General features: G+C 35.1%; 1 protein-coding gene and 1 long non-coding RNA gene across 10 annotated transcripts in view; one reads left to right on the top strand and one right to left on the bottom strand.

The window, feature by feature from the left end:
• The window catches only part of KDM6A (lysine demethylase 6A), a 209,058-nt gene that overhangs the window by 44,127 nt on the left and 150,925 nt on the right, over window positions 1-14,006 (bottom strand). For 4 of the 9 annotated variants that reach the window (XM_082446346.1, XM_082446340.1, XM_082446345.1 and 1 more), the window contains 8 exons: window positions 13,275-13,401; window positions 8,251-8,349; window positions 7,885-8,104; window positions 7,189-7,323; window positions 6,586-6,741; window positions 5,922-6,017; window positions 4,016-4,117; window positions 2,963-3,358 (listed from right to left, as the gene is read on the bottom strand). In XM_082446346.1, coding sequence (XP_082302472.1) covers window positions 2,963-3,358; window positions 4,016-4,117; window positions 5,922-6,017; window positions 6,586-6,741; window positions 7,189-7,323; window positions 7,885-8,104; window positions 8,251-8,349; window positions 13,275-13,401 — 1,331 coding nt within the window. The remainder of the gene's footprint in view (window positions 1-2,962; window positions 3,359-4,015; window positions 4,118-5,921; window positions 6,018-6,585; window positions 6,742-7,188; window positions 7,324-7,884; window positions 8,105-8,250; window positions 8,350-13,274; window positions 13,402-14,006) is intronic. The other 5 variants (XM_082446348.1, XM_082446342.1, XM_082446347.1 and 2 more) reach the window with 3 other exon arrangements.
• The window catches only part of LOC309652668, a 371,335-nt gene that overhangs the window by 218,505 nt on the left and 138,824 nt on the right, over window positions 1-14,006 (top strand). The window lies entirely within an intron of this gene.

Below are 14,006 nucleotides of genomic sequence, written 5' to 3'. Positions count from 1 at the left end.
CTTCAGCAGCACGGCTGGAAGGCTTTTTCACTTTAGGTAAAATTTAATTTGTCAGTAATAAGCTATAAAGGAATAAAAATTTAGCTGATGGCAAGATATTTATACATTAAAGGCTGCTTTTAATCATCTAGTTAAAACCAGCAAGCATGTCCCTAAAACCAGTTCCTAAACCTAAAAATTTGAAAACTTATCTACCAAAAAAACTAGATACATGAAAAGTTGATACACATCAATGAGCAAGCAAAGGAATGCAATCTGGTTTTAAATGATTAAAATAAGCAACTAAAAATTTGATCATAGTAGTAGTTGAAAGATAAACTCTAAGTTATATGGAAACTTTTCATAAAGTAAAAATACTGCAATATTATAAGCACATCAATATTATTATCCAAGAAAGAGTCCAGGTGGGTGCCAAAATTTCATTTATCATCAAATTTCTACTCAGAAGCTAATCACCTGACAAGTTACAATGATTATAATATGCAGACAAATAGAAAAGTAACCATTTTATTACACTGCCTTTAAATGCAAATCAAGGCATTTTAAGCTATAAATTCTTTAAAGAGGACTTGCTGAACAATCGCCAACAATTTATATAATTTTACTTTCATACCTTAAGTGGAACCTGTGAATGAACTCTTCGAAACTGTAATGTAAATTACTACCAATCTGTATTTCCTCCCATCATCACAAACTAAAAGGTAGATATACCATACAGGTCTATAAATGGTCTAGTTTTCATTACAACTTGAGAAAAATATTTGAAAAGGTTTGCCTAAGACAGTATTGAAAAAGCCTCTAATTATATTAATACCAGAGATAGAGGCTCCCCAGCTTTAGCAGTCATGCAGCATCCTCATTTGGGAAACCTCTGACTTAGAATCAGTTCAACAGAGTTTCTTAGACAACTTTCCCAGCTATATTACCTAAATTATAAAGCTCCTATGGACACTGGCCTTGAGGGGCCTGCAAAGCAAAGGCTGGGGCTGTGCCACTTAGTATACAGTCATGTACAGAGGCTTCATGGCCTGTAAACTGAGGGTTCTTTCACTAGAATTATGTTTTTAAAAGACAGCAAATTTCCAAAGTAGGGTTAAGGGCGTATTTACTGAAAATCTCAGCAACTAAGCAAGTCAGGGAATTAGATGTAATAAAGAAGAATAATAGAATTATAAGTTACAATCATAACAAAGGTTCTCATTTATTAACTACCAATTATACCTTAGCATTATAGGCATTCTAACAAAAATCTCATGTTATCCTTTTAACAATCCTTTAATGTTTGAAGACACTGAACCTCCAAAATCCCATTCTCTCACCTACCCAAACAATTCTCTCCTATTTCTCCTGTGTTAATTTCCTCACCTTACTTACTCAACCTATAACCATTATTTGATTTACACTTTCATCATACTCTCCTCCTGGAAAGACTTTATTCACTTGGTTTCAAGGGCATCCATCACTCACATTCTCCTAGGTCTACTACTACCCTCACAGGTCATTCCTCTTCTAGTTTTCTTTGCTAGTTCTTCAATTTCCTGACCTATTATACTGGAATGCCCCAAGGCTCAGTTTTGAGTTCTCTTCTTTTCCCAATCTATTCTCACCCTTTGGTGATTTCATCAGTCTCGTCCATCTTTCCTAGTTGATCAGGCTAACTTAGTCTCCCTCTTTCTCAGCTAATCCTGTTGGTTCTACCGCCCAAATGTACCCAAAAGTTGACCACTTCTATTGCTGCCACTCCGGGCCGAGCCGCCACCACCTCTTACATGGATTACAGAAGTAATCTCCAAGTAGGTCATATCATTTCTCCTTTTGCCTCCTTTAGTCTATCCACAGCGTACCAGAGAGCATCCAGGCAGATCACCTCACTCCTCCATTCAAACCTCCCTATAGTTTCCCATTTAACTCAGAATAAAATCCAAAATCTTTACAATTGCCTACAAGGCTGAACATGATTTAGCCAGCCTGTTTCCAGCTGGACCACATTTACCTCTCTTCTCACCCTGCTCAGCCATGCTCGCCGCCTTGATTGTCTCTGAACATGCAAAACACACTCCTGCCTTAGGGCCTATTGCTCCTTTCTGCTCCCTAGACGTGGAACACTCTTATCACAAGTATCTTCAAGGCTCACTTCTGTAACTCAGGTCTTTATTCGAATATCCCCTTCCAGTGAAATCTTCCCTGATATTCCTATTTATAACTGCAACTCCTCTACCACCAATCTCTAGTTACTCTCCAGCTCCGTTTTCTAGTATATTTTTCCAGAGAACTAATCGTAACATTACCTAATATTCTATATGTAATGCTTATTTATTGTCTGTTTACCTACATGAATTAACATTTTAAAAGTCTTAGAAAAAGAACTTATCTCAGTTTTATCAATAATATAAAGCTAGCCAGCAATAAGTCAAATATTTCCTTAGAGCTAGTAAAAGTATAAGTAATTTGGCAATACGTATTCACAACATTTTTTTTAAATGCTCTTTGACCCTTCAGTTCTGCTTTGGAGCACCCGCTCCATGGAAACAATCCAAAATATAGGGAAACTATGAGGATAAATATTCAGAAGTAAAAACTTTTTCTCCCACCAGAGTGAATACTTACCACTTAGCAAAGCACCTGATCTTAAGTAGGCAATATATGCAGAAATGAACTAAGAAACATCACCATAAATTGCTTAAGATGCCACTGTAAATTAGCAGTGGGTTTTGGGGAGTTGTATGATCTTTTTTTTTAGAAACTTCTAACATTATCTGTGTGTGTAAATCCTATATGGAAAAGAAAATATACTCACATACATATAATACCGAGTCACAATGTAGTAATAACATTGTAGTACTATAAATGCTTATAAAAACAGTTCCTCAAACTTTTATTTCTTCTTCTCTCAATATGCATAAAATCAAATGAAGACAACTATTATGTGAGAAGCCAACAAGGCAGTCAGTCCTTCTATTACCTGAGTGGAGTTAGATAGTTGGTTTTTCCACGGCTCCTCTGCGCTGCTGGTCAGGTTTGTGCGGTTATGAGGTAGAGTGAGTGCGTTTCGCTGCAGGTAAGGCACGTTTCCATTACTTCCACTTCCTGTTATGTGATTATTGCCTATCAAAATAGTGTCTGTACTTCCCAGCGTTCTTGATGTGCTACAGGGAACATGGCCTGCAGAAAAGGGTCCATTGGCCAAAGGCTGCCCAGGGCAGGCAGGGCGGACTCCAGGCTGAGAGACGCTAGGCACTCTGGTCAGAGCAAGCTGTGGCTGCTGGCCAGAGACTGAGTTTGTAGGCAGTGATGAGTCAGCTGTTGGCCCATTAGGAATTCCAGTAGATCGTACCTGTGCAACTCCTGTCTGTCTCATCTGTCAAAAAACAAATGAAAAATAAATGCTGCCTGTGTGGTCCATAGGGGACAGAATCAGAATATGAAGAATATATAACCAGGTAATCTCTGATTTTACCCTAACATTTAATTTCTCTAGGTTAAAAAATACCTTTTCAAAACAAGAAATTGTTTCTTCACATTTAGATTAGCTTCCTCGGAAAAGCAAGAACCTACTTAATTTTTTAAGAAATATCCCTTTAGTAATGACAAAAGAAACCAGCTGAAAATTATGGAAAGGAAATCAGATTTACAGGTCTTTCCCCCATCACAAAATAGGGGATCTCAAAATTCCATTCTACCACATTCATATGCCAGATTCTCTGAGTTAAACAAGCTTGAAAGAACCCCACTTAAGTTTAGGATGTAGCTTGTTAAGTATTAAATAATATAAATAAAACTCATGCAGAATAACATGTAAATAAATAATAATAAGTCATGTTCAAAATCAAATTTATTGCTGTTTTCTCCTAAAAATCTGTCCATTATCAGTATTTTAAGAAGCACAGATTATTCAACTCCACCAAATACTGGTGGAAAGCAGAAGTGGGCATGAACATACTCTAAAATGATATTCCAGTCAATAGAAATATTCGAAATGGTAACAAATTTTAGGGGAAAAAAATGCTATACACACTTGATGTTGCTGCATTAAGACAAACTGACTTTCCAGCTGTTCCAGCATCAGTTTCTGTGCTGGATTTAAATTATTTCTATTTGCACGGAGCTGTTCCAAGTGCTAGAAGAAGAAGAAAGGAGAATACAGTCAAAGACACATCTAAGAAACAAGCTCACTATTCTAAGCAACCTTTCCCTTGAAATGAGTAGATAAAACTCAGAATCCTGTCTAGTCAAAGATACTGATTTCTGACCAATGACAATCAACCCCAAGATGAAGTCCTTTAAGAACTGATTCACTTTGTTATAAAGCAGAAACTAACACACCATTGTAAAGCAATTATACTCCAATAAAGATGTTAAAAATAAAGAAAGAAAGAAAGAAAGAAGTTTGAGAAACCTCAGAAGGTTTACTGTAATGTGATCTTTGAGATAAATGTGCATGAAATTCTACTCATCAGTAATTTTCAGGATTTACACAGAAAGTTCTTTGAGCTTAAAAATGCATTGTGACAAGTACACTCTAAGAAGCACTGTTTGGAATAGGAAAAGTCTGAAGACAACCTGACTGTCCAAAACTAGTGATCTGCTTAAGTAAAAGTATGACACCTACGTAAAGAAACATGATGTAGTCATAAAAGAATAAGGAAGCTCTTTATACAATGACATGGAAAGGTCTGTAAAATATATTATTAACAGTATATATAGCATTCTACCATTTGTATAAAAAAAGGAGAAAAATAGTAATATATGAGAGAAAGAGGATGCGTATTTGCTTGTACATGCATGATATATCTCTGGAAAGACAGATTCCTTAAAAAACTACAAATAGAACTACCATACGACCCAGCAATCCCACTACTGGGCATATACCCTGAGAAAACCATAGGTCAAAAAGAGTCATGTACCAAAATGTTCATTGCAGCTCTATTTACAATAGCCAGGACATGGAAGCAATCTAAATGTCCATCGACAGATGAATGGATAAAGAAGATGTGGCACATATATACAATGGAATATTACTCAGCCATAAAAAGAAATGAAATGGAGGTATTTGTAATGAGGTGGATGGAGTTAGAGTCTGTCATACAGAGTGAAGTAAGTCAGAAAGAGAAAAACAAATACAGTATGCTAACACATATATACGGAATCTAAGGGGAAAAAAAAAAAAAAAAAAAAAAGGCCATGAAGAACCTAGTGGCAAGACGGGAATAAAGACACAGACCTACTAGAGAATGGACTTGAGGATATGGGGAGGGGGTGGGGTGAGATGTGACAGGGTAAGAGAGTGTCATGGACATATATACACTACCAAATGTAAAATAGATAACTAGTGGGAAGCAGCCGCATAGCACAGGGAGATCAGCTCGGTGCTTTGTGACCATCTAGAGGGATGGGATGGGGAGGGTGGGAGGGAGGGAGATGCAAGAGGGAAGAGAAATGGGAACATATTGTATATGTATAACTGATTCACTTTGTTATAAAGCAGAAGCTAACACACCATTGTAAGGCAATTATACTTCAATAAAGATGTTAAAAAAATAAAAAAATAAAAAATAAAAAAAAATAAAAAAAAAAAAAAAAAAAAAAAAAAAAAAAAAAGAAACTAATAACACTGGCTGTCTATTAGGAGGGGAACTGAGTGCGTAGGGGCAGGAATTAGCAGAGAATTTACTTTATATACCCTAAACTCATACTGAGGCAGTTTGAACCATGAGAATATATTTGGGGGGGCAGAGGGGAGTGGGAAAAAAAAAAAATGAATTATCTCTATTACTCTGGTAAATGTGGGTTCATTTTACTTATGTGCCTATTTATTGAGTTTACTACCATTCAACTTTAAGAATAGTTAAAAAACTTAAAACTTAGTACCTCTACTCTTCTTTAATAGGAAAAACAATCTGTCAAAAGCATATCTTACATACCTGTAATTTCTGTGGTGTCAAACACCATGAATGACCTTGTTGCTGTACTGGAGGATGTGACACTGCATGGCCACTACTCCAATTATCAGAAGTATTCTGAGGAAAATTCATAAAAAAAAAAAAAAAATTAAAGAATATTTGGTTAAATCCATAGAGTTAACAATAATGACTAATGGAGGCCAAATGACTTTGAATTGGAATATTTACATATAAGAAAGATGTTATGACATTTAGTTCTTTTAAAAATACTTTTACATGCATAATAAATTTGGAAAATCATAAATTAAGAAAATATTGATTCTTTAATAAGCCACCCAAAAAGGCCCACCCCTAAACTATGGCCCAAATGGCTAACCTAAATACCACACTGTCCACTAGGTCCAACATTAAGTTTATTTCAATGTCAGTAGAAGGTGATGATGAAAAGTGTGTTGAGATCTTAACGGCAGGGAGATGAATAAAATGATTTGATGAATGCAAATTTATCCCTACTTTCTATACTTAATATGATGCTAAGAATTTGGGATAGAAAAACTCAAACCTTTCACTCTTTGATGTCCACAGATTTAAAGTAAAGGACAGGAGATGTTCAAACTGCACAAGTTCAGGGCAGTTAGGAGTTTCTTTTTTGACTGGGATTTTTCTATTTCTCTAAAATATATACCTTTGTTGGACTAGATGTTCTTTTCCTCTTGGCAGGACTGGACAGGTCATCTACTTGACTAGAAGGAATCATGTGTAGTGGCAAGGATTGCTGTGAAATTGGTGTTTGACTGAGGCCTAATACAGGTTCAGTATTTGGATGATGAGGTTTACATGCCTAAGAATCACAGAAGGAAGACAAAAATAGGGTTCTATATATTCTTAATTCATTCCTTCAAATTGTAAAACTTCACAAGCTGCATACTTTTCAAAGCTATGTGGACATCGCTGATGGCAATTATTGAAAATCAAAATCAAATGAATCATCAATGGAGGAATGTGTACCTTCCTTTGAAAAACTTGCTTTAAAAAACAAACCACTGCAGCATTACTTTAAGAAACCTCCTTCAAAATCATGAAAATGCACAAAGGTTCTAAACTGGCACCCCAAAATTTCTTCCCATATCAGAGGGAGTTTTAATTTGATCTAGATTCCCTTCACAATTAAATCAAGGGGCTTTTCATTAATGAAAGCCTCCTGTGCTTAGTAAAATACGCTTGACCACTACAGATTGAAAAGAACCCTTAAAGCTGGGCACCTGCAGAACATAACCCAACTTCTCACCTGCTGTGCTGTGTTCATGGCACCCTGCCTGGAGGTAAGCTCTGCGGGGATTGGTAGGCTCCACGCCTCCTCAATACTAGGAAGTAATTTAGTTTTATTCTGTAGACTACCTTGTGGAAGGTTACACAACTGAGCCTAGGAAAAATTATGTAAAAAGCAAATTTAACACAAGCCTAATTGAGTAAGAGCAAGTCCACTAAATCTTCCTAAATGCTATAACTAATTGTTTTTAAAAGAAAATAGATTCTTAATTTGGGGTTTCAGAAAGATACTAAGTATAATGAGGGAAACCGGAATATAAACCTTTGTGAGAATTAAAACAAAGCTGAGCTCTGTTTTCAGAGTTCTTATAGCTGTCTTCTCATGAAACTCCAAGCAAGAGTGAAAGACAGTGTTTGTGTCCTTTTCTCTAAAATGCTATGACAACTTAAAAATGTAGACAGTACATAGAAAAAAATTATGTAAATTAATATGCATCAACAGAGTAAATGTGCAAAAGAGCATCTTTCAAAATACTGCATATCTTACTTAAAATGAAAAGTAAAATAATATTACAAGCTATGGTATGTTTACAAAATATGGAAACAAATTATAGACATCAAAACACAGCTAGACAAACCTCCCAGCCACCCTCCTTCTGCCTGAGTGTCATGGGGAAACATGTGCCTTTAAAAAACTGCCATTTAAACATTTTACCTGTAAATACTTAATTCGTGCTGCAAGTGCAGAGGTATTACTACAACTTTTGCTTCTGGTTGCATTTAAGTAGCATTTAATGGCATCCTGAGGCTGGTTGCAGGATTCGTAGAGTGTGCCTAGGTCCATCCAGGCTGCAGCATGGCCATGGTCCAATTGTACAGCACAAATATAGGCCTGTAAAGCATCCATAGGCTGATTTTGCTGCTGATATAGCACGCTGGAAAGAGATATTAAGAAAAAATAAGTTGACTAAGAAGAACTGCTTAGCTTCATAACATGATATAAACCATGAAGTACATTATATGTGATACAACCATCTTTGTGTATCAATTATAATACCATTATTTTTATACAAAGTCTTACCCTATTGAACACCATGTATCTGCACTTGCTTCTGATTTATCAATAGACTGCCTGTAAGATATAAAGGCATCCTGAACTTTCCCAATACTTGAATAGCACCTGAGAGGGGAGGGAAAAATCAAGAAAATACGATTAATACTGATTGATTAATTAATTAATTTGCTGAATGGATGGACTATATGTCAAAGCAAATAAAAACCTAATAAGCTAACATATGTATGTGAATGTGTGTACATACATGACAATAATAATGTACATTATAATTAATCCTTCAATAAACTATATTATAGTCTATCTGATAGTGTTTATCAATACAGCATGCTTTAGCACCTATTAAAATAATTAAAAGCCATATCACTTCAATATTATAATACTGAGAGTTACGCACACACACACACCCACTACTCTACTTATACAGCTTGATCTCTGGTTTTCTATAGAGTAAGAACATAGAGTTAAAAACCAAGAAAAACACTCTATGTTGGTAAGAATTGCTGAATCAGATTTCAATTCTCCTTTCTTAAATAATGAGGGCAAAAATTCTTTAATTCATACAAAATACAAACATAAGAAATACTATCAAGCTAACTATCAAAAATAGTATAAAATAGGATTAAGTACAGTATTTAATGACTAGTAAGGGTAGCAAGGTATGATTAAAGTTTCAAGGACCTGCCATTTTCTTAATGTAGATGTACCTGATGGATACACAGAACAGCAGCTGAAATTATAAATACAGAAATTATCTTTAGTGTTTGGCACTAAGGGAAAAAGAAAAAAACAAAATCCAGTTCGTCTTCAAGGAGCTTACAATTTAGTTGAGGATTGAAGACACATTATAATTGTCATGATGCCATATCAAATGGCTAGCACAGACAATAACTGGCCTGAGAATTTAGGGTAGACACACTACTGGGGGTTTAGGAAAGACAAGAAAGGGAAGGGTAAGAGTAAAGGAACTGAATATGTGTAGATGCATACTGCTTAGATCAGTGATTCCCAATTACCAGCCAGTATATGGCAATTTGGCCAAGCACACGAAATGGAAAAACAACATACACATACATACATAAATGTTCTATTAAACTAATATTTGTATTGTAATTGACTTATTTTGAAATACTATTGACTGAGTAAACAGCAAAAAAAAAATTTAAACATCAAGTACTCCGAAAGTGTGGGAACCACTGATTCTGGCAGAGAAGGTGAGAAAAGGCACTTTGAAATGCTGCTTGAACAATATGAGCGAAACTTAATATAAGATAGCACAGATCCAAACAGTAGAGAATTTTAAATCCAACCCAAGAATACCCTGAAGTTTGTTCTTCTAACAAGGGGAATGGCATGATGAAAGTACTTTATAGGAATATTAATCTGCTAATGACATGCAGGGATAAACTGAAAGGAAAATAAGTTATGGACAGTAAAAAAGAAGGCAGTTATATTCACTGGTTTGGAATACGCCAAAATTAGGATGAAAGTAATGCAAGTAACGACAAAGAAAAAGTCAGGAGAAACAATAAACCAAAAAAACAGATAAAGACTTTGTGACAGACTGATTAGCTATTCATAGGGGTGGGGTTATAATTTAGTTTTTAAGCCTGATTAAACAGAGGAAAAAAGTGGTGATATCACTGGCAAAAATAAAGAAGAAGGAGCTGGTTCAGGGAAGAAAATGATGAATGAGGTTTGAAATATGCTGATTTTGACATGAGGTGTGGACATTAAAATGGGAAATGTTAGGTAAAGAATGGGAGATGTGGTCCTGGTGTTTAATACCTTGAAGTGTAGAAATCTAGATTTGGAATTCATCCATATGAAAGAGAGGGTATAAGAAGAACACAGGATACCGACAAAGGAGAGGTAAAACTAAGCCTAAGCAATCACTAATATTGTGGTTGGGGCAATATAAGAAAGGTGGGTGACTGAGACAGAGAAGGCAGTGTCAGAGAGCGTCTGCAAACTGTTTTATGAGAAGGGAATTCAGGACAAGAGGGCATTAACAATGCCAAACAGGGACAGACACCACAAAGAAAGGGAATGCTTAACAGATAGTAGAAAACATGCTCTGTTTGTTGTTGTTAAATCAAAGCCAATCTCAGATTTATAGACAAATTTGCCTAACCACTGGGGGGAATAAGCAGTAATTCCCAAAACCAATGTTTTCATACTTGATTCCTACAAAATGAAAGTAGGAAACCAATGTGCCCAAATACAGATGTCCCAATCCAACTGCCAACCACTTTTCCTCTAATAAAACTTAACTAGGTTCCCCTGAGACAGCGCTGTGTAATTGAAAAAGCACTGGGTGTTGAACCCAGGATCTAGTCCCTGCTCTGATATTAGTTACCTGCATGACTGTGACCTTGGACAAAACATTTTACTCCTCTGAGCTCACTTTCTAAAACATCTGCAAAATGACAAGGTTTACAGGGTGAACTAGGTGACCTCCTGGTCCTTCCCAGCTCTAACATTCTATAGTTCTGTGATAACACAGTCAATGATTAGTACCAGTTTAACAGCATTACCACATTACACTTTTGTTATGATATACACATGCCAAATGACAAATTCAATCTTCAACACAGACCTGAATGCAGAGGTAAGTAATAAAATGCCTCAGAAATATTAGGGTCATCAAATCCCAAAGTTGCTTACTGACACTTGAGATCTTCCTTCAGAGCTTTAATAACTTCTAAAATACAATTTATTTATAAAAATTTTCTCACAACAAAACAGATTTGAAGCAACACATCAGAAGTCAGCAAAAGAGGGTAAGAAAAGTAAACATCAAAGAAAAAAAGTCTAAACAGTCCTCAAATTATATTACAGATAAAAAATAATGAACACCAACACGATAATCTTGAACCCCAAAATAAGTTAAATTGTAGTAAGTATCCTTTGAGAAGTCAGTAAACTATAGTTGGAAAATTTTATCCAGAAAGATTCAAATAAAAGCATCTCAATGATTTAAAATGTAAAACCAGTTAATGCGGGGAGGGGGAACCTCCTATGGAATAGTGCTTACTGAGCTGAAAATTACAGCATTACTAAGAGCGTAATTTTTGGGAATTCCCTGGCGGTCCAGTGGTTAGGACTCGGCACTTTCACTGCCAGGGCCAGGGTTCAATCCCTGGTCAGGGAACTGAGATCCCACAAGTGGCGCGGCCGGGAAGAACAAAAAAAAGTAATTTTTGATGTTTCATTATGTATTAATTTTCCATGCCTAGAATTAAGAAAAAATTATATTAAAAAGACATCCACACTATTGTACTGTATTAAACTACTGATCTTTATCTTAGGTCAAAAGGAAAATACTTTCTAGTACACATTCCTTTTAATCTATATTAAAAGAAATTTTCATATATAAACGTTAACACTAGAGGCAATGACTAGGCAAGGCCCTACTTCCCAGTACCAGATCTCCCTTCTGGTCACTGTATGAAGCCTATCACTGCACAATACTAATAGTAGTAACAGAGCTAGCTCCAAATGCAAATGGTGTTCAGTTAGTTCATTTATTCCATTTACTGAATAGCCACTTTGCTAGGCAGACAGATACAAAGATGGTAAGATCCAGTTTCTGCTCCCAAAGATCTTTAGTGAAAGAGACAATGTTTGGACTCTCAAGCTTTATTAATAAGCAACCCAATTTAGATGATTTTACAAGCTTGGGAAGGAATCAGAAAATCCCTGCTAAAAATAGCAACTTTTCCACTCAACTCTTATTGTGTATTATTAATGAATAATCAAATTTTTTTAAAGAAGGAAACATCTTAATATTATTCCCTCTCATACAAATATACTTTGCTATATTTAAAGGAAAAAAAATGAAACCATACAAAATACTAAAATTTAACGTGACTATATGGCAAACTCACTCCAAGTAAACTACTATAGAAAATAGAGGAAAAAAGCTTAAAATTAAAACAAAATAGGATAATTTCCGAAGAATTCATAAAATTAAAACCTTTAGAATGGGAAGGTACCTAACAGATAATCTAACCCAGGGCTTCTCAACCTCAGCACCACTGACATTTTGGGCCAGGTAATCTTTTACTGTAGAGAGCTGTCCCCATTAGATGCCAGTGGCACTCCCCATAGTTGTGATAACCAAAATGTCTCTACAGACATTATGAAATGTCCTCTATGGGGCAAAATAGCCCCACCACCACCCCCGACATTGAGAACCACCAATCTAATTATCTTATCAATAGAAAACTGAAGCCTCAAAAGGTTTAACTGTACCATCCATGATTCCACAAATAGTAGCCTAGCCAAGACTTGAATCCAAGTATCTCAGCTCGTAGTCGAATGATCTTTCCACCATACTGCAAAAGCTAAAACCAATTAGGAACCAAAAAACAATCTGATAATGGTCCAAAAATATATTCTATCAGATACATATACATGAGGTATGTTTCAGATAATCAGTAAGCAAAATTCAGACATTCAAAGTACAAGAGAAGTTTATAGGCTTGCAAAAAACTCTTTTCACTACATGTCACTTCTCCTTTCCAACAAATCCAATAATAATGTATCTACTTTCGACTGTGATTTGAGATCTACTATTAATGTCCATTCTAAGGCATATATCACTAATCAAAATGATACCTAGCAAAGTTCTACTGACTACTGGTAGTCACCAGGTAGAATGAAAAATTCTCTGTTCTATTAAACAGACATATAAAGAAAACACTAGAAATCAAAAGGAAAGGCATAAATAATTGAATGAAAACTTACTATCTGCTATGACTTTTTAAAAACCATCAATAATTTAAGTCAAATGAAAATTCAATAAGCAAAATAAGAAACGTCCTGATAGATCAGATGATGCTGTAAGAAAACCACCACATTCAGCCGCTTTCTTTTATTTTTTAACTTCTAGAAATCTGTTATAAAATACTTAAAAGAGAAAATACACTGATCAAGTTATTAGTAAACTAATATTTTAGATCATAATTCAAAACTCTTAGCTGGAATAAACAAAAGCAAAACCTAAGTGTCTGATAAATCAGTTTTACCTTCCGAGGAAATACCAGGACTGGCCAGAATTAGGATCTGCTTCCAAGGACTTTTGGAGATATTGAATAGCATAGCTTTCCTTGGTGGCTTTATCTCCCAGGAGATCCACAGTATGATGCATCCAACCTATATTAAGTGATTAAAAATATTTACCTAAATGACTTAATTATTCTTCTATTTTAAAGAATACCAAGCAGAAAACAAACAAGTAAAAAATACTCTTTTTCAGTAAATTTATTCATTTAGCTTGGCATAAACACTCCCAAAATTTAGAACTGTCAATTCTGGCCTAAGAAAGTCTGTTTTTAAAGTACAGTCAAAGCTATGAAGAACTTTCATTCCAGATAAATTAAAACAATTGTAAGCACTGACTTATCACTTAGTAGATTGTAAACTACAGTTCTTTTATTCTGATTTTTGTATTTGAAAAGATTCCAAGGTATAAAACAAAGACTATAAAGATGTTAAATCTTATTCACTGTTCCGTGTAAAAATTTATGTGCATTTAAGAATCTCCAAGACAGTCTATTAACCCAATGTTTATTTCCAAGGAGTAAATATAAGCTATATAATCAATGATAGTTCAGAGTAAAACACACACATACAATCCCACCTTATTGGCACTGGCTACATATTTTCACACCTCATAAAATAAAAACTATAAAGCATTTGACAATTTTTTAAAACCCCAAGGCTATAAGAAAAGTCCATTCAAATGGTGCAAATAAAAA

This window comes from Balaenoptera physalus (assembly GCF_965194825.1).
Source record: "Balaenoptera physalus genome assembly, chromosome: X".
In the NCBI taxonomy this organism is placed as follows: domain Eukaryota; kingdom Metazoa; phylum Chordata; class Mammalia; order Artiodactyla; family Balaenopteridae; genus Balaenoptera; species Balaenoptera physalus.
Note: the sequence above shows the minus strand (reverse complement) of the source record. Positions and strands in the feature narration are given on the sequence as shown.